This window comes from Manacus vitellinus, unplaced genomic scaffold (genome assembly GCF_001715985.3).
Source record: "Manacus vitellinus isolate BGI_N305 unplaced genomic scaffold, ASM171598v3 scaffold_7_pilon, whole genome shotgun sequence".
NCBI classification, from domain to species: Eukaryota; Metazoa; Chordata; class Aves; order Passeriformes; family Pipridae; genus Manacus; species Manacus vitellinus.
Window position 1 is genome coordinate 27746515 of NW_021940813.1, and position 21209 is coordinate 27767723.

The 21209-nt window shown below is 35.6% G+C and overlaps 1 protein-coding gene across 6 annotated transcripts in view; it reads left to right on the top strand.

The window, feature by feature from the left end:
* Positions 1-21209, top strand: part of REV1 (REV1 DNA directed polymerase) — a 45310-nt gene that overhangs the window by 9150 nt on the left and 14951 nt on the right. For 2 of the 6 annotated variants that reach the window (XM_018084047.2, XM_018084050.2), the window contains exons 4-14: positions 3-152; positions 2350-3062; positions 4857-4964; positions 6454-6570; positions 11200-11332; positions 12271-12399; positions 13061-13215; positions 14054-14173; positions 15591-15811; positions 16824-16996; positions 19557-19659. In XM_018084047.2, the coding sequence (XP_017939536.1) occupies positions 3-152; positions 2350-3062; positions 4857-4964; positions 6454-6570; positions 11200-11332; positions 12271-12399; positions 13061-13215; positions 14054-14173; positions 15591-15811; positions 16824-16996; positions 19557-19659 (2122 nt within the window). Of the gene's footprint in view, positions 1-2; positions 153-2349; positions 3063-4856; positions 4965-6453; positions 6571-9438; positions 9747-11199; positions 11333-12270; positions 12400-13060; positions 13216-14053; positions 14174-15590; positions 15812-16823; positions 16997-19556; positions 19660-21209 lie in introns of those variants that run through there. The other 4 variants (XM_018084051.1, XM_029964719.1, XM_029964718.1 and 1 more) reach the window with 4 other exon arrangements.

The following is a 21209-nucleotide window of genomic DNA, read 5'->3' on the forward strand; positions in this document are numbered from 1 at the left end:
AGCATTAAAGCTGGGCGTCTCCTCTCGCACATTCCCTATCAGCTTTACACCAAGCAGTCAAGTGTTCAAAAAGGTCTCAACTTTAACAGCATATGCAAACCTGAAGATGCCATGCCAGGTCCAAGCAATATAGCTAAAGATCTCAACAGGGTGTAAGTGTTTTAGATCCTGCAATGCAGATGCTCATCATTCACCCATGATGGGTTTGCATTTATAACTATATAGCATTTTTAAAGTTCATTTCAGCTTTATGAGGGAAGCTCTGAGGCACTGAAATTTAAAAGTAAGGTATAGCTATATAAATAGTTGAGGGCAGAACTACAGTTACCTTGACTTCAAGCCTTGTCTCTAGTCTTTGGACCACAGTTTGCGTGATAATATCACCTAGGTGTCCTAGGATATAATATATCTGTATGGAGGCAACAGGCATACATTAAAGGATTATGTCTAGTGACACTGAAAAGTAGGTTTTTATTTCAAAAGTAAAAAGCTGGTATCATTTGACTACTTTTGCTAAAGGTGCCTAGGAACGATTATAAATGTACACTAGTTGTTAAGCTCTTTCTTTAGTGTCCTTAAAAAAAAATAAGTCACAGCATACATTACGTATGCTAACAGCAAGGTTTAAGTCACGCTTGAGAGAGAAGATGGATTAAAAAATGAAATTACAATATAAAAAAAAGTGTCCTAAAGGCCTAAGACCTTGAGAAAGAAACTAGAACAGAAAGCACCAGTGAAACTTTTTAACTGGCAGAGGAGTTGGAATTTGGAAAGAAACATTCCGCTTGAACTCTTCTCTGGATTTCTTTTTCTTTTTGTAAGAAGGTTCCTACATCTTTTTCAGAAGTACATGTTTGTTCTTTAGAGGCAAGAATCATAACATTATAGAATGTTTTAGGTTGGAAAAGATACCTGGATGTCATCTGGTTCAACGCTACTGCTCAAACTGGGCCAAGGATACTGTACAAGATACTGTATTTTCTGATTTGTACTGAGTTCTTCCACAGTCAGCTGATTTATTTAAAATCCAGTTATGCATAATGCTGAGGAGACTCTAATACATGAGTGGGATTTGTTTACATTTAGGAAAAATAAAATCAGTCCCACAAAATAAATATCCTAAGCAGTATTTCATACCAGTATTTTAAACCATGAGTGGTACAATCACCATCACCTCTTATTATTGCATTGTTAAAGCTTTTTTCTATGAGAAGAATATTGATTTTTGAAATTATCAATTTAGTTTGAAAAACATGAGTTTAAAATCCTGCCCTATCCACTGATGCTGAGTATATGCCACTGAATATACTATTTTCAACCATGCAACTCCTCAAAAATAATATGTTTAATATTATTTATGTTTCTGATAATCTTAACCAAATTGTTGTCACAAGTAATTTGCTTTCAGGTTTAATTGCTAACTATTTCCCACCTCTTTTTGTGTATTTAAATTGCTAGCTTTGGGAGTTGGGAGTGATAGTTGGGTTTGTTGGTTTTTTTCAGCAGATCAAGAGTTTGTACAACTCTTGAAAGCTTTGGTTTTAATACCCAGAGTTAATTTTTTGAGTGAAAGCTTTGTCTTTACACTGTCAGAGTAAATGTAAATTTTCAGTGCACTTGTGGCAGAATACTTTGGTTTATATGCTTAAAAGTTGAAAAGTAGTTTGTTTTTTATCAAAAGCTAAGAACATATTTGATTTTTAGAGCTTGAACAGATTTTTTTCATTGAGGAAAAAAAAATAAAAAATGCCTTAGTCTTAGGTGGTATCTCTGTACGAGTCATTCACTTAAGAGCTGGACTCAGTGATCCTTGTAGATACCTTCTAACTGAGAATATTCTGTGATTCTGTGAAAATAATTCTCTAAAAAACAGTTTTTTGTGTATACCTGTCTTCTTGTTTGTTTTTAACTAGATAAGGAAAATCACAGGTTTTGATAAAAATATAACTCCTTCTGATGGTTTGCATATTCCTGCAGCATTCATGCTGTGCGTGGTAGTACAGTTCTGTTAACAAATAAATAATTATTGCAGTCCAGTTGGAGACCTCTTGCCAAATTAGAGGCCTTGGCAGCAGCTTTTCTAGTGTGAGCATGGTCACTCTCATGTAAACTCCTGGTAGTGCTGTTAGTAATAGATGTAATCTGCAAAATCTTTGGTATGGCTATACAATATTTTGTGCCATTGAGAGGATGTTGCTCAGAGTTTGAGATAGTTGTCTTGGGAATGTAAAAAACACTTGAGTATATACTGATAACGATTAGGAATATAAATACTTAGTACTTGAAATGACTTGTAAATGTGCCTTTATTTATAAAAGATACAGTATTTAATCATTGTATCTGTTTCAGAAATCATATTAAAAAGTGCGAAGTGGAAAATGAGATCACACCCAATGGAATAAGTAGCTGGAATGAAGAAGAGGAAGAAGAAAGTGACGATTTTGGATTTACAGAACTGGAGGAGATTCTTCCCATACGGAAACAAAATGGGATTCAGTCTCATAAAGACAGCACTGCCATTTTTAACGGACACACACACACTTCTACCAGTGCCTTAAAGACACAGGATTGCTTGGTGCCCTCCGGCAACGGTGTTGCAAGCAGGTTCTCTCCAGGCCCTGTGCAGGAGGAGGGGAAGACTGAAAAAGGCATGGTTGACTTTAGAGACTGCACAATGCAGCAGTTGCAGCAAAGCAACAAAAATACAGACTTTTCGTGGAGTCCACACAGGACTATGAGTAACTCATCCTCATCTTCATTTTTGCACAGTAATACTAAAATAAATGGTGCTCACCACTCCACTGTTCAGGGGCCTTCAAGCACAAAAAGCACTTCTGTACCTGCTCCTAGCAAGGCAGCTTCCTTACCTGTGTCCAAACCTTCAGATTGTAGTTTTATTTCTGATTTTTATTCACGTTCAAGACTGCATCATATATCAACGTGGAAGTGTGAATTGACAGAGTTTGTCAACAACCTGCAGAGAAAAAACAGCGGTGTCTTTCCAGGAAGGGAAAAATTAAAAAAATGGAAAGCAGGCAGGTCTGCACTTAAAACTGACACAGGTAGATACTTGTTTAAGGAGGTTTATGTTGAGAAGATGCCTTGTATCTTTGTACATTAAATGTCTAAATGAGACTACATAGGTTAGTATTCAATATTCATATTACAGTCAGACTATCTGGAAAAACTTGCTGACTTGGATGCAGTGAAAACTAACTGATCCAACTGCTTTCGGCTTTGTTTGGGTTTTTTTAACTTAAAATGTGACTTAATGTGATACTCTGGTCTATATTGAATTCCTTCTCATAGAAATACTATTCCTGCCGTTACCAAGATATGTGGATTGATCAAGGGGAAAAAATACTAATATATATCTATCTATATCTAAACATACACGAGTCTGTAGTTGCTGTGTGAAAATCTGTAGGGAAAAAACAGAAGAAAAAATATTATTGTTCAGCATGAAAATTTAAAAGATGAGTAACATTTGGAAGTGAGTTAAAATTAAAAATTTTTTGATAGTAAGTTTTATATAGCTCTGTGTCTGCTTAAATGGGTAGTGGTGTCATATGAGACTTCTGAACCTGCCTTGAAGAGAAATGTTTTATGTTATTGCATCAAGGGCCAAAGTGAAAAAACTTGTGTAATTCATGAGAGGCAAAGTGTTACAAACATAGATAAAGTATTTTGCATCTTTAGCATCCCTTGTTTACAGTCTTACTCAATTAAAAGGTTAGCTGTCTACCATTAAAGAGATTCCAACTCTTGTACTGTAAAAATATTTGCTTGTAATCGTACGAATATATACTTGATGGTAAATTGCCACATCTAAAAGAATTGTTAGATAATAAATTAACTGATTCTGTGTTTGTGCTGACACCCCAGTTCTCAAGCATGTTACCTTATAAACTACCTAGATACATATTTTTAATCAAAAATATGGTATTAGGTAATATATTTTTATTTTCTCTTTGATTTGGCCTAGATGATTCAAATAGTTAATACCTGTATTTCAGTTGACAAGTAGCAGCTTCTTAACCTGATTACTTGATTTGTAAATACACCCATTATCGGATAGTCCTTATTTTTCAAGAAATGAATTGAAATTGTAAATTACTTAAAACAGGAAAACATTTTTCTGATTACTCAGTAATTAACTCACATGTTAAGCAGAACAGTCACTTGATGTATTGAAGTCTTTTTCACTGTTGCACTTTATGCATTGTTCAGATTAAGATTTTTTTGTTAGATATTGCCTTCTCTAATAAGTCAGCAACATAGACATGCAGACTTGCAACTTCTAGGAAATATTTGTAGTGCTTCAGGTGTGTAAGGTTTTCAACCTGGAGGTATCTTGCTCATCTTTGCTGAATGTTTGTGTGAGTATAGATACAACACCAAATGCATGGGAGGTTTTAAACTTATTTTGGTGTGTTTCATGAAGAATAACAGTAGCTCTTAGTGCAACTAAACTTCATCTTTTCAAAAATTCTTTTGATTGATGAACAAAAAGGAGTAAAATTCTCTGTTCCAGATTCAGTGTTAACATGGCAAAATTAAGATCCAGTGCCCACAACATGCGTTAACCTCCTTGGATTGGGGGAACTTGTTAGGTAGAAGGTGTTAATTATGACAAAATAAAATAGAAACTCTTAAGTTTAATGCATTGTTTAGGTTGTTTGTAAACTGTTTATGTTTACCTTTCTCAGAGTAAATACCTTCTTGGTGAGAGGAAACAAAAACACTTATGATTTAGAGGTGATAAAAACTTGTAATAGTCCTTGATGACTACTGTGAGTAGTAACAAAGTGTATAAATTAGGGTTCAAGCTTTCTATTGGTATATCTTCATACTAGGTAATGTGTCTGTTGCGAGCTCAGCCAAGCCACAGAGCTGTATAATGCACGTGGATATGGATTGCTTCTTTGTGTCTGTGGCTATCCGAAATAGACCAGATCTCAAAGGTCAGTACTTAATTCTGTGTGTTACAGTTTACTCAGTTGAGCCTTTAAAAAACCAAACTTGTACACTTACAAAATTAGCTTTGCATATTAATAATTTTTCTTACGTCTTCGATAGTCAGACTATGCAACTTTCATATCTGCTTATTGTTTCTGTCCTGTTTACTTTCTCACAATCCAAAAGCCAAGTGGAGGGAGAATTGGAATTCTCCTTGCTATCTCCTTTCAGTATCTAAAGTAAGAAGAGAGAAGTAAAATCTGTAGTAACTATTCTCTGTGATATTGCAGGTATCTTATTGAGTCTTATATTTACTGTATTAGAAATCAGAGATCAAATTTGAGTTGTACCAAAAATGGGGTTTGGTCACTCTCTTTTTTAAAAAAAAAAAAAAAGTCCTAATAATTTTCCTGAAGGGGTTTAGGAAGCTTTGTTTAACTAGGAAAGTGGAAAGGTAAAGGCTGAGAATTAATTGTCTGTTTGCCTGATGCATATTTTTCAAGGAAAATTTGCTTCTCCTTCTCTTTCCTGTCTTACATGTAAAGTGTTATAAGACCTGAAGCTGAACAATTCAGAAGGCGTTTAGAAGCCTGAATTGTATGATCATCCTTAGGACATAGGAGAGTTAGTGGAGCACCTTAGCAAGTTTTGGTGGGTTTGTTTATTACAAATGTACCATTCAGAAATGGAGATCCTAATTGTTCGGTGCAAACACTGAATTTCAGTGATGCACAAGTCTGAAGACCTGGTGCAGTGGTGACCATCTCACACCCAACTATCATAGACCTTGGGAAAAAGAGTAAGCTGTACATATGATTCCTCTGCACTCTTCTGTCCAAAGGCAGGAAAAAGATACTCTTGCTACATTTGGAACTTTAAAACCTTATTTCCTGCCAAGTTTCAAATTCCATTACTGGAATATGAAGAACGTAGGACTTTTCTGCAAATACTTTTTCTGTTCCACAGAAGTCTGCCAGAACTTTCAGTGCGTAAATTAGCTTCCATTAAAAACACCATGGAGGTGTTGATACTACAGAAAAGTCAAAAGTTTTCTAAAGATTTGATTTTGTACAGTTAAACAAGTGGAACAGAGTGTTTTGGTATTCTTCTGGTTTACTTAGCTAATAAACATGTTGAAGTTTTTAAAATCAGTACGATGTTTGCTGTGTCTAACTAATGAATCATTAGGTCGTTGGTGAAGTTTCACAGCTTCCATTTATACTTGTTACTAGAGGCAAACTCTTACGGCTGTATTTTCACTCCTGGAAAACTTTTCTTTTTTAGACATGACTGCAATTAAGACATCAGATTCGTTGTCACAATTCCAAGTCACTTTCATACCTGTTTCTTCTTTAATGCTGTAGGAGCATATAAGCTTGAAAGAAACTATAAAAATAAATTAAAAGGCTTTATGATCTTATCCTAGTTGTGCTGTTATTAAAATGTAAGCTATTATGGATGTTGACTTTTAAGTATATGCATTTTTTTCCATAGGAAAGCCAGTAGCTGTCACTAGCAACAGAGGTGCAGGAAAAGCACCACTGCGCCCTGGTGCAAACCCCCAGCTTGAACAGCAATATTACCAGAATAAGCTATTGAATGGCAAAGCAGGTACAGATAAGTCTGTCTGTCTGTATGTTTTTAACTGCTGTTATAAAAGACTTTTTCCTTAAAAACTATTAATAAAGTGCACCGTGGATACATTTGTTTCTTTCGTGTGGGGGATTTCAGAAAAGAAATATCTTTGGACAACGTGGTGCACTGTGGCCTCAGGAATAGCACAGCACCATGACTTCTTGTTAGTTAGCTTTGCTCAGTATGGGTAAATTATTTTAGGATAATTTTAGGTTTTACTCACTTCCATTGAGGTTAAGATGAATGTTAAGTAGTTATTTAAAATAAGAAATAAATACAGATTGTCCAGGATCACTTTTTTTCTCAGAAAGTTAGTTATAGAGAAGAATGTACGAAATAAATTTTAAAAGTCTACTACAGTTTTTTTACTGTGAAATTAGAAACAACAGCATATGGACAGTGAGAAATTGATTGAAGTTGGCTTTTGAGTTGCATGTGTAGAATATCTGTGTACAATGAGTTAATTTGGGTGGTCCTTAGAGCATTTTAGGTTTTTTGAAAGTCTGTGCAACTTCCATGAGTTCTGTTTGTTCGGTACTTTGTTTCCTGAAAACCAGGGCATCTGCTGTAGTTTGAGAATTCCGTACTTGCCTGCAGTAATTTAGAAATTTGTTACTTTTTGTGTCCTCAAGTAGTAATGTACTAATGTAAACAAACCATAGTTTTATTAACAAGTTTTATTATTATACTGCCTGAACTGTATTTAGTATGAGAAAGTATATTGCTAAACATTGGCAACTTCAGTGGCCAGCAACATTCTGTTTAATCATCTTGAAGCTTAGTTTTTAACACGAGGTTGGTAGAAGTGTGTATACAAGGGGCAGCTGCTATTTAATTTCAGTTAAGATTTGGATGCTGAGTTTCTCCTTTGTCTATGCAGTTTTTACCAACTTTGTGGTAACAAATATTGTTGTTATAAAGTTTACACCTCAGTAAGTTATTTTGGTGATACAGGAGGGGGGAAAAGGCAGGTTGTTCTTCCATGGTTGTTCATGAAACATTAGTATTTTGGAAATTTCCAGGTTTGATTTGGGGTTTTTTTAAGACATTTGGAAGCAACATATTACTGGAAGTGATGCCATTTGCTTTGTGTTTTTGCTGTAGTTTAACAACACTTCAAAACTGAGGTAGAATACATGTGTGTGGAACCCACTGACCTTTAAGTTTTTAAGGACTTTTCGGTATGCACCAGGCAGAAATAGCTGTGGTTTTTATAGAGTTGGATTTTCTGTAGTATAGCTTGTGTATGAAGTATTCATTGGTGGTTCAGTTTTATACAGTGACTACCTAACTTTTATTAGGATCTTACACTGGATAAGGGTGTGACTTAATACAATCAAGTATTGTATTAAGTTTGGAGAGTGAGGTGGTGAAATTACAGAAGTTTAGCTGATATTAGGATGTTCTTTGTGATTCACAAATTCAATAGTATCTCTTCTACTGTATGTGTTGCTTAAGGTTACACAGATTTCAACCTCACTCTGTAACAAGCTCAGTTTCTTACTGTGGCAGCTTTTTCTGAATATCCACACATTCATTTCTTTAACTTCAGCATCCAGTCTCACTGGCTTGCACACAGGCAGGCAGCTAGCTCTTTCTTTCTTGATACTTAGGCTGATTGTGCGGCCTGTTGTTTTGGTGAAAGGATTTTTTCCTAACTCTCTTTTTATAATCTCTATTTCATTAGCTGCAGTCCATAATATTTTTTAGTCTCTTTATTAATTTTTATCTCCATGTGCAATGGTTTTATCAACAGAAAAACCCCAACCTGTTGTTTCTGCTTGCATTCTCATAAGTACATGGCTTGTCTTCCTTTTGGGGCAAAGAAATTACAGTTAGTTGTGGTCTTAGATGAAAAGGTGGAATTGCTGATTAGGCTTCTCAAACACCACAGACACTTCACAGCATATGTTTAATTGTGCCATGCCAGAGGGATACACAGTCCAGTAGGCACATGTATTGCATGGAAAAATGCTTTTTCTAAAATATCAAAAATACAAATGCTAAATTAGGCCATTAAACATACACAATGGGAACATGTTATAAAATGAAATGAAAAGGTAGTTGGGAGCAACTTAGAACATGAGCACATTTTTACATCCATGCCTCAACATGGAACCCACTGGTTTTTGGTGCTTCATATTTTCCAGGTATTCTCTGATTTTGCCTTCTCCAGGTCTTGCTTATTTGAAAAAAGGTTCTAAATTAAAAACCAAGTAAAAAGGCAGAAACAAAGCACCTCACCCCTCAAAAAATACACAACCAAAAGAAACCAAACAAAAAACCCCAAATCCTTATGAATCACTTTTGACCAAATACTGAATTCTGCTGCTTCAGCTACTTTTTTTTTTTTTGATTTGTAAATTACTTCTTTAGTGATACTGATACTTCGGCTTTGATCTACGTTGCAACACAAATATCTAGTGCCAATAGAATCTTGACTCTTTTATGAAGTACTTTCTTTTTCTTGTATTAATTCATCAAAAAATGCATAACTTTTAAATTTAAAAACTTGCTGTCATTCTCACCCTAAGTCACCAAACTGGAGATAGGCTTTCGGGGTAGTAGAAGTTACTTCTCTACTTACGTGCCATCTTTAACATTCATGTTCTAAAGAAAAAAAGATTAACATATGTTGATCAGGATTCATAGTTTGGGGTCTCTTTTCCATGGCCAGGATGCCCAAGATGTGAATGTTTTCTAGGCTTCCTTTCCCTCAACCCTAGTATCTCCCTTTTCATTCTAAAGAGCAGCAGATTTAAACCATCATATTAGTCACAGATTTATTCTCAGCGATTTCTTTTTCACAGACTTGGGTCCTGGCCTCTGATTTCTCCATCCGTTGCTCCACATTCACCATGTGCCTGTCTAGTTTCCCAGCTTTTGATGAGAGGTTCTCTACCTTGCCTTCTATTGAGGACAATGTGTTCTGCATTGCCCTGAATTTCACATGAAGTGACTCCATCAGCTCATGGGGGGATCTGCTCTGCTGCGATGTGGAAAAAGTCGACGAACCCAGTGAAGATAGACAAGATGACAGCAACATCTCAGGCCAGGGCACAGGAAGGCATGGACTAAAGAAGTTGTTCTTGTCATTCTTATCTTTATTTGGGGCATAATTTTGCTCTAATTTTCAGTTGCAGACATCTTAGGTAACTTGTTGAGCTCATCATACATTAAAATATTTAAGACATAAAAAGGTGCAGAAATTTAGCAGAAATTCTGAATAAAAGCAGTTTTCCACGTGAATCAGGCTCTACCCCAGCTATCTCCACTCACTCATTACACCACTTTCTCTGGTTTAATAGCTACTCATATGTGCACGTAGCACCATGTTTCCTTTCAGTCAGCTTTCAGTGTGTGAGTTGTTAGTCCTGTGGAATACAGTTAGGCATGGTGGCACTCTGAAGAAAAGTCCCCATTTACTATATTACAAGGGTGTGTGGTATTAAATGGACTACAGTAATGAAAAAGAACTGCATAGTGGATTTCATTTTAAATAAATAGAAGTATTTTTTTCTGTATGATACCTCGTTGTTTTGATTCTAATGGGAGTTTGGGAGAGCATAATAGTCTTTGCATCTATTAATTTTTTTCAAACCGATCTGTATTTAAAGTATAACAAGTATATCGAGGTTTACGTACTGTGAAAACCCAGATAGAAATAAATGGAAAATCCTTTACTTGTTCCCATTATTCAGTGTCATGGAATTCTGTCTAGTACCTAGTATGTAGTGGGCCTGGAGATTCTTTAAAATTTGTATAAGAACAGGCAGTAAAACTTTACAGTATTAGGGTCAGTGTGTCTCATTTTAAGTCTGGGGTTGCAGTATTTATAATTGTGTCATTTCGATCTGAGATAAATTTATGGTGATATTTGAAAGAAGTTGATATATCCTAATGAGAGAATTATTAGTAAGTAAAAGCAGAAGTTCTTTTAATTAATATCCCCATAAGAGTGTTAAAGGAAATATAAGTTTTTAGCCAGTGTTTTTGTATTTAACCTAGTTAGCATTCTGGTTATTTCACTTCTTAAAAATCACTTTTGGTATTTAGACTGTTAGAAAAATAATTTTAAGTATGATAAAAAGTGGATTTTTATTTTGTGTGCAATTTCAGTGTTCTGGTGATAGGTGTGCTTTTTGTAAAAAGGAACATAACTAAGTGTCTTCTTGTTTAGCCAAGCAGTTGGTAAATTTTTTAGTGTCTTGTATTTGTTTACAGGTTATGGTTGTAGCAGTTAGTCACAGGTGTTTGATTATTTTTATAGTCACTAAAGCTAATCATTCTTACTTTACAGTATGGTGTATGTAGTCACCAACAAGCTGCTCTCTAGTAATTTGGGGGAAAATAGAAATGGAATTTTGTATTGATATTCTTTTTAGTAGTATGTTCAGACCTATCCGCAGAGAGACATTACGGGGGAAGGGGGTCTTGTTTTTTTTCTGGTCCATGATATGAATCAATGTAGAATTGAGAACCTCTTCATAAATAGATAACAGTATAGAAATTGTATAAAATAAAATGCATAATTTTTATTTTATTTACATTCATTCTGTTGAATTCTTGGGAAAAATAACCTAAAGATAAATTTTATTTTCCCAGCAGAAATTAAAGTACCTGATAAATTGGACTCATCAGTCTGGGAGCATCCGGATTCTGCACATTTAAATGGAGCTGACTTCGATCTCACTGTTCTGTCCATGGCTGAAATAGCTTCCTGTAGTTATGAAGCCAGGTAGGTAAAAGTTACCCAGTAGTTTGCATAAGATGTCCAAAAATAGCAGTTGTTAGTTTCTTTAAATTTATCTAGAGAGGAAGTTTTATGTGTTCGATGTTGTAGTTACATAGGTTGTTAGAATTTAACAGAAGGTCTTCCCTATGGATGATGCTTCTTTTTAGATGCTGCTCAATAGCTCTCAACCTACATGTTACTTGAAATAAAGCCCATTAAAGAAAACCTTATGCTGTTGATTTCATAATGTTATCTTCATGTCTTTATATCAAAATTGCATTATTTTATAGAATTAATGACACATACGGAAGGTTTTACTTAAAATAAGACAGAAATTGTGACTATTAAACTTAAAAGCATTCCTTGCAGAGACTATGCTGAGCATGTCCAATAACATAACTTATAAATCTTTAGAGTATGAAACAACTTTTATAAGTATAAGCACAGTGTTAGAAAATACTGTCTTTTTCTCTGATGGAAATAATACTCCAGAAATTATTTCTTCATTGGAACCTTTCTTGAGCTTACTAGGATAGGCAGGCTTCTATTTGTATCTCAGAAAGTTAAAGTTTATTTATTAACAGGAGCCTAATTATGTAAGCTTGCACCTTGGAATATAAGATCCAGCTATCTTAGTCACTATAGTATGTGTGTGGTTTTAATTTGAGGCAGAAGATAGCAAGGAGTGCTTTTTGGAGTCTTTGTCCTCAGCATTTGCCTTAAGGCAGGTTGTTCATGCTCCATGGCTGAATATTACACAGCTGATTCAAATACTCTGTTTGCAGTTATTTTATTACCTATTAAATTGCTAGCAGTTAGACTGAGTTCCATTTCCCATCTTTTGGGGAAAAGACAAATAATTAATTTGAAAATACTCCCTATTAATTTGTGGAAAAGTTTTCACTGTGTTTACTTGACTTTTTTTTATTATTTAATTTCAGACAAGTTGGCATAAAGAATGGAATGTTTTTTGGCCAAGCAAAAAAGCTGTGTCCAAATCTTCAAGCGGTTTCATATGATTTTGATGCATACAAAGAAGTTGCACGGACAGTATATGAAATATTAGCAAGGTAACTTGCTGTTTGTTTATGTGATCTTTCATGGTAGGATTATCAAGCGTATTTTCTTTGCCATTGCTGAATGCTGTTGTTCAGTTTATATTTTCATCTCCGTGTTACTCTTCAGCTTCAGTAAACCTATTCCTATTTGAGGTCTTCCTTTGTAGTAATTTTTATTTTGAGCACCATGCTTCTGAGTGTTCTTTTATCTTTATGTCAAATCCTGTAAACAATCAACATCTGACTTCCAAAAGAGTTAAATTTTTTACTGATTACACCATGTGAAGCAGATCCCCTGCTTTGTTGTGAGATCCTTTAAAGAGGTGTTTTTTGAGTAACTTAAGAACGGGTTCTTGGAGTAACATCTATTAGAAACTATTTTCTGGTTTAAAATGCACTTGAACCAAAACTAAAAATTTGTTATTGTCAATGAAAAATAAATATTCAACTCCTCTAGCTGTTCCTTTAAACTCATGATGCATGTCGAAATTAGTCCTACATTAATAATATTACTGTAATTTACTGGTTTAGCATTTTTAATGTCTAAGTAATGTGTGATACAAAATAAGCAGGGAAATGCCACCACAAAGGGAAGACTTTATTTGCTACATATTTGTTTTAACAGATGGTGAGCTGTTGCTGGTGTTTCACCTCCTTTACTTTGTGTTGATAGCTATACTCATAACATCGAAGCAGTCAGTTGTGATGAAGCACTAGTAGATATCACTGAAATCCTTACAGAGACCAGATTGACTCCTGATGAATTTGCAAATGCTATCCGCACTGAAATCAGAGACCAAACTAAATGCACAGCTTCTGTTGGGATGGGTAAGTAACTTCATTTCTGTTTACAAGCAGTGACTGCTTTTGTTAATGTATCAAAGCTGTTTAAGTTTGCTAGAACTCTTAAGTGTTTTTGGAAGATGTTGCCATTTACATTAAATTAGTGTGAATAAAAATGCAAGAAGATCTTCATAAGTGGAAAGTTTTAAGCAAAAATGTATAAAATTGCTATCATGTCTCCTTTGTTATCTAAACAGTATGCTAAAATTCCATCTGTATGATATTCTTGCATTTATTTTTATGAAATGCGACTGTATTTTTCCAGCAAATAGAAAAATGAGCACAGATTGTGCTCCTAATGGACATAGCAGCAAGAGTTCATAAGGTGACGTGATTTCACGTAATTATTAGAAGGTACTGAAAGCAAGGATCTGTGTGATTTGTAGTAGGTATTGTATATGAAATCACACATCTGAAAAGACTTCCGTGATTTGTTTTCACTTGGCTCCTTCCTTTCTCTTTTGTTTTTCTAATTTGTCCCTAATTAATACTAGAATTGAGTATCTGTAAATACCTGTACTGAGTACATGTAAGTGTATGAAATCCACTTGTGGAAAGTCATGACTGTAAGCAGAATTCTTCCTTTACTGACTTTGCAATTGCAGCTACCACTATAGTTTCACTGCTGAATAACACATACTGCTAGCTCATACTTTGAAAGTAGACACTGCAAATATATAGATGAATATATTTCATTGAATTCTTTGTTAAAGTTAGAGAATTTGACTATACTTTCTGCTTTTTTTCTTGAGTATTGGACTGCAGCATTCTACTAGAAAATCAACAGAAGTTACCACAGATGTGGTTTATTTTGTTTTTACAGGTTCCAATATTCTGCTGGCCAGAATGGCAACTCGTAAAGCAAAACCAGATGGACATTATCACTTAAAACCTGAAGAAGTGGATGATTTTATCAGAGGACAACTTGTTACCAGCCTTCCAGGTACTCCTGACTTTTAGAGGACATTTTGCCTCCTGATATTAAACCAGTTTCAGCTACAAATCTGCTTTCTGGATCAAACAAGTTTAGATGCTATTGCACATTTATGATCCAAAATGTTATAAACAGTAAAGATGTACAGAATACAACTGTATGAACACAGGCTTTTTTGTGTATTTTTATTGTTCCAGGAACATAAAGTTGTAACATAAAGTGTTTCCTGACCTGTAGCTCTGTGTTGTTACTCAGTACACATATGCAGTGTAATGGGACACAGGAATGGTGCACAAAGTGCTGAGTAAGCACTCATTTATACTTTTTTAGTGATCAGCTGATCTCAACCTGCATGTATACAAACATATATTTAGTATTAAATGTTCAAAGTAGTATTTTTACCTATTTAGGAAAAAAAGAAAGAAGGTCAGTAAAAAATAGGCAGCAGTAGACAATGAAATGAAAGAGTGGTAGGAACAACATCTATAGACAGATGCAGGTTTACCAGAAATTCTCTTCATGTAACCCTTTCCATGGCCTAACACAATTTACAGCACAGTATCATTTCTTCTCTTTGGCATAACGTACAGAAGGTATTTCTTCTTCAGAATGATACTTATATAGTACTGGGCTTTGGAATGTTTTAAAGCTTTCAGAATTCACTCGTATGTTCATAGTAAAAACTTTTTAGTGTTTGTGTCAATAATGCCACCTAGACAGAGAAACAGATTATCAAAGATAGAATCTGATTACCTGAGATTTCTAATTTTTGCTGACTTTGGTAGTGTGAACACATAGGACTAATATTTTCTGGAAGTAACAGGCCACCTCTCCAAAACCCAGAAATGTACTTCAGTTTATCACACTTACATATGTGCTGTTGCCATGGATACCTACAATTTCCAGTGCTTGGTAATTCAAAGCACAAGTAATACAGGTATGCTATCACTTCTACTTGAAATATTATTTTTCTACCCAGGAAGCAGTGGAACAGTGGTCAAAATATCTGTTGGCTTTCTTTTAGATTAAATCAGTTGTACATGATGGAAAACATATTACATGTTGGACACTCTCTTTGGACTGAGTGTTGTGAGGATTCAGAGCTATATAACCTGTAACAGGCAGTACCTTGTCAAGACAGTTTGCAAGTAGGAGTTGTTCACATTTTACCCAGAAATAAAGAGACTTGCTGCAGTATGACATCCAAAACTAAAATATGAAACAGATTAAAGAAATAAATATGAAGACAGCAAAAGTTTCCATTCAAACCATGTTTTATGGAGCAGAATTTATTTTATATGGTATATATTTATTTGTTAATCTGACACAACCTAGTGTAGATTTAAAAAGAAAAATTTTATTTTTTTCAAAACTTAACTAGCTCTGAATTGCATAGGGTTAACGGAACTAACTGCTTTGTTGTTAGGAGTTGGCAGGACAATGGAATCTAAACTGGCTTCTTTGGGAATTAAAACCTGTGGAGATCTGCAGTGTGCTTCAATGTCAAAACTACAAAAAGAATTTGGTCCAAAAACAGGGCAAATGCTCTACAGATTTTGTCGTGGTTTGGATGATCGACCTGTTCGTACAGAAAAAGAAAGAAAATCTGTTTCAGCAGAAATCAACTATGGAATAAGGTTTACACAGGTAAATTCTAAATTGCTTCTTTTCTGCAGTGACTTCTTTCAGCTGTAGAAGAGTCTTCTCATATTCTGATTATTTTCACTTACACTTTGATCTGTTAGAGCACCATCTTAGCCACGAAATAGAAATGAGGAAAATGAAGAAGTAGGAGACCAAACGATAAAATGGGAGGAGAGACTGCAAAAGTATTGGACTGAAAAGAAGCTTGCACAAAATTAGCTGGCTATTCTGCATTCGTTATACAAGTCTGGTACAGAAAAAGAGAACTGCAGTAGGTTTGTCAGCACCTAGCATTCTCTTTCATTTAAATGCTGATTATTTGAAGATGCCAGTGGCTGAAACAATCACCAGCTGCTCCAGTACAGCATTTTTATTAGACTTCTTACAAATATTGTCGGGGTGGGGGGTGTGTTGTTGACAAAATTGTGTTTAAAAAGTAACTCAGCTTTTTGTTGAGAACTTAAGTATTTATAGGAATTATAGAAAAAAGTCAACAGGTTTGGAGAGACTTCATGATGTTGTGTAGTCCAACCTTTTGCTCAAAGCAAGGGAAGCTATGAAATCGGAGCAGTTGCTCAGGACTTTATCCAGTCTGGCGTCGGAAATCTCCGAGAATGAAGACTGAACAACTTCCCTGAGCAACATGTTCCACTGCTTGACTTTCCTCGTGGAGAAAAAGATTTTCCTTATAAGCCCTACACTCTTCATCTTCTAGGTTTGTGCTGAAAGTTAGACTTGGAATTCTGTGTTGGGGTTTCTAAATACAATTTTTAAAAACTTATTTCCGAAAGGACTTACTGTACATATATTTCAGCATTAGGATAGGAATCTACCATCTCACCTAACTTCAGCGACCTACAATGTAAACAAAACACTTGAAGTTAAATAAGACCATTGCCAGTGAATCAGCTTGCTCTCTTCAATTTACACAGTCTGGATTGTATTAACCCTTAATGATTTACCTTTAATATTTGAAAACTATTAATTACCTAAACCTGTTGTTTTTTCTCTTCAGCCTAAGGAAGCAGAAGCTTTCCTTCTCAGCCTCTCCGAAGAAATCCAACGTAGGCTTGAAGCTGCTGGTATGAAGGGTAAACGATTGACCCTTAAAATTATGGTCAGAAAGGCTGGAGCACCAGTGGAGCCTGCAAAATATGGAGGTCATGGAATCTGTGATAATATTGCCAGGTAACTACTAGGCATGAACACACTTCTGCATGATTTTTAGCACCAAAATTTAGAGGAAGAAAGGACAGAAATTTCAAAGTTCTTGATACCTCTGTCTGTGTATCAAACTTGCAGTGAAATAAGTAGTAGTATCAAAAGTCCTTTTTGTTTGGGTTGTGCATATGTGGTGTTTTGATCATCAGTAATACATATGTACATATATATTGTTGGTGTACCTTTCCACAGATATTGAGTATAGTATTGAGCTGGAGGTTTTCTTGTAGTGGCTTGTAGAAGACATATTTACATCCTACACTACAGCACACACACAACAGTATTTTTATTTCTTACAGTGACCAGCCAAGTTGAAAGGTTCTGCTGCTGCATACTGCTTTCTCTCCCTGAACTGTGTGACGTTGGGTACTTTCCCCAGAGAGGCTTTCTGCTCTTCCTTGATAGGTTGTTGGTCACATGCTGGTTGTGACAGTTGGAGTCAGTTCTCAGAGAAAATTGCACTTTGTACTTGTCAAGAAGGATGTCTGACAGTTTGGTAGTTGTCCAACTCTAGACATGGGTGCTGGGACAGTATTTGCAGAATGATTTGCTGCAGAAGACTGAGAGGCCACTTAGGATTCTGAAGATTGGAGCTGGCATCAGACACCTTGAACTGCAGTCATCTGTCTTAGTACAAACCAGTTTGTTAGTGTTGAATCTTGTCTTTCTTCTTGTTTTACCAGTAAGTCTGCAGAGAAGTTTTTGGTCCTAGAAAAGACAAGACTCAAAGTGGAGCTTAGGAAGTTGAATCTCAAAATCTCAAGGTCAAGGACTGTGCCCCTTATTTCAGCTGTTGAAGCAGGCAACCTGTTCATGTCTCTTGACCTCCACACTTAGATCTTTTCACATAGTTGTAGGTTCCTTATCAGAAGTGCCTTTGTTTTTCCTGTGGATCCTTATCCATGTAATAAAGTCTCTCCTACTTTGTCTCCCCGTAGCACTGTTGATCTCGTTGAGATGCTCCCTGTAATGGCTGCCCACCTGTGGGGATATGGGATAACCCAGTTATTCTGCCTGGGTAGTCAGTTGATAGGTTACTGTCAAAGGAGTAGGAGCTTCAGCTTCCACAAGCAGTGCTGTTACTCTTACCCATTTTTTATTTCTGATTGATCTTTGTTTTTTATTGATAAACTGGATGATGTTATGGTTATGCTATTTGATGGTATAGGTATTGTATTCCTGTCTTTGTTAGAGCATTTCTGTTCAGTCCAGTGAAAAGCTTTTTAGCAACAGCAGAGTAAACGAGAGGTTGGTTCCAAGCAAATGGATTACAATCTCAGAGTGGTGTTCCCTCAAGTGTCTGGGTTTTCTCTTTGGTTTAAAATTTGCTTTGTAGCTATAGCTCATGATCCGTTTCTTGCTCCTTCACCTCACAGGTGAATGAGTTGCTATGTTTTCTTACCCTACAGGTCAAGATTCCCTAGAATAATAGTCATAGTACTACAAAGGATTCAGACTTGCAGACACACTTAAAGTGAAAAAAAAATCAGCTTCTGAGACATTAATGGTATTTTTACTGCATCTTTGAAATCAAGTCCTGATAGTACAGCATAGACCTTTTTAAAATATTCTTCTGGAATGTTGTGTGCCTTTAGATTCACACTGATATTGATCCCCTTTTTCTTAAAAATATTATCATCTAAGGCTTAGGGAGATCTTCATCTTGCTCACATTAGGAAGCATTTTCATTTTCATATTGGCAGAACTAGACCTTTCTGGAGATTACTTGCTTTTCATTGTGGTTTCTAACAGATTAAAAAATAGAGTAACACCATCAGAACGGCACCCTGTCAAAACACTTCCTTATATCCATAAAGCTCACCCCATCAGAGTTAAAACTGCATGGGTTACCTCAGTGAAAAGTTTTACGTCACTCACATATATTTGATTAGCCACTTGAAATTCTGTCCTTACCTGTCTCAAATGTTAGGCCATTAGAGAATCCAGAACAACCAAGCGCTGCTGCTGCCCTGCTAAGCTCTCAGGTGGCAATTTGTAAAACTCAACAACTAGGTCATTTTGAGACACTTAACGTACCATTAATCTGAGTTCTTTATTGTTTGTAATCCACATGCACGTACCTTTATCTGCGTCTCCCTCTGAGTTCCTTCTGAAACTCTTGCTGTAGATGTTTGAAGATTGACAACTGAAATAATACTGAACAAACTCAAGCTTGAGTGAAGGATAGAAATTCATGAGTGCATTTCTGTGTGAAAGGTTTTTTTCTGGCTTCACTAGGTAGCATGTATATAAATATATACTTTATTTGACAATTTAATGTGTGGACTGCACACTGAGAATGTTCAATTAGTAAGTAACTTACTTTTTTTTCTGTAGACCATATGCTTACTTTTAATTACTGTCAGAAAGGAACCATAGAAGAAAAAAACAGTGTTCAGTTTCTGTATGCCAAGATATTATGATCTGTCTATCTTGGAGGTCCTCTCTGGAATAAGTACAGAATTGTTCTTGTCTTCAAGATTGTGAAACAGTTTCTTTTTTAACCATGTTTGTTTATTCTTTTTAGGACTGTGACTCTAGACCATGCAACAGACAGTGCAAAAGTAATTGGGAAAGAAACTCTAAATATGTTTCACACAATGAAACTGAACATTTCAGATATGCGAGGGGTGAGTTAATGGGAAAACTGAAATTTATTCTCTTTATGAGCCTTCTTTGTTGTCTGTCATAAATTTTCAGTTCCCCAGGGTAGATGATAACCAAACTTAAGCAGAAGTGTAGATAATACAAAGCTTATGTAGGCTACACAATCATGCTATGTTTGCTATATTTGCCTTTGAAAAACATAGTTAAAAAGCCATAGACGTAAAAAAAAAAAATTTTACTGGGGTATGAATTGATCCACAACTTGAAACAGCCTCCTAAGGTAGCAAAGTTAGACTGTATCTTCTGCAGTTCTATTAGCACATGTAAATTTTGTTTTGCCATAGAATTTTCTGTAAACTTTTGCAGAGCTTTTAGTTAAGTAACTAATATAAATACTGCTTGTAATGCCAATCAGAGATAGAGATTAGAGGAGATTTTGTTCTAGACTGCAGGTCTTAGAGCAAGAAAAGTTACCAGCCTGTAGTTTGGCCTTTGTTTGCAGGTGATTTGCTGGTTCTTTTAATTCATAATTTATTTTAGAACAGTCTTGCTCATCTCAGTGGGTTTGTCATAGCAATGTGAACACATGATAAGACTGTTTTGGCATCAGCTATTTGTTAAAATGGAGCACAGAGTATTTATTGGTCATCTGTATATAGAAGTAGGGTTTTGACTCACAGTGTTGCCTTACGAAGTCAGCCCACTGGCTTGGAGGTGAGGAAATATTTATTTTCCTGTCCCTGTCTTTTTCTAGTTTCTTGTCTGTCTCCTTTGCTGTCTTTGCTGACTTCTTATGTCATTCTATTTCACCTGATTTCTTTAGCCCTTGTTTTAAGAGGATTCTAATTTAGAGTTACTGTCCCCTGGATGTTGGACATGTTGTTCTGCAAAACAATGTACTACTTCTGACCAGGTGGCCCTGTTGAGTACTGGAGGGGCCATTCAGTTCTAGATTATAAAAAAAAGTTCAGAACCATTCAGGATCCCTTAGTGGTTGTCCTTTCAGCTGACTTCAGACACCCCCAATGTATATGTCTGTGCAGGAGCTAGTCCCCTTAAGCTTTATACATGAGGTGAACCATGCTTCAGTGTCTTTTTTCTGTCTTTCTAGAAAAGATTCTGAGCTGATACCATTAGTTGTTTGTGCCCACACTCGGGCAGATAAATGCATTCAGTTGTGCAATGGACTTCACATAACACTTGAACTCAGGCTCTTGTCCTAAAAGGCAGAAAAAAACCCAAGGCAAAGCTGTTCAACACATCAAATACAATATTCCAAAGGCTTTGTTTAAGTTCTAGAACTCAAACCTTGAAATATTCCAAAGCAAAAACAAAAAGCACAAAGAAAAACTTTTTACAGTGATGAGGTCATTTCCCATTATTGCAACTAAGAAACTGTTAATAAAAAAATTACTGCTGTGTAATTATAGAAGAAGACCTGGTAGAAATATACACTAGCTCCTTCGTGCTTTCTGAGTCCTATATACAATTTTTTCTAAGTACCCAGTTTTTTTCTTAAAAATTATGGAGGATTTGCAATAAGCTCACACAATGTACCAGTGCATTCTTAGTT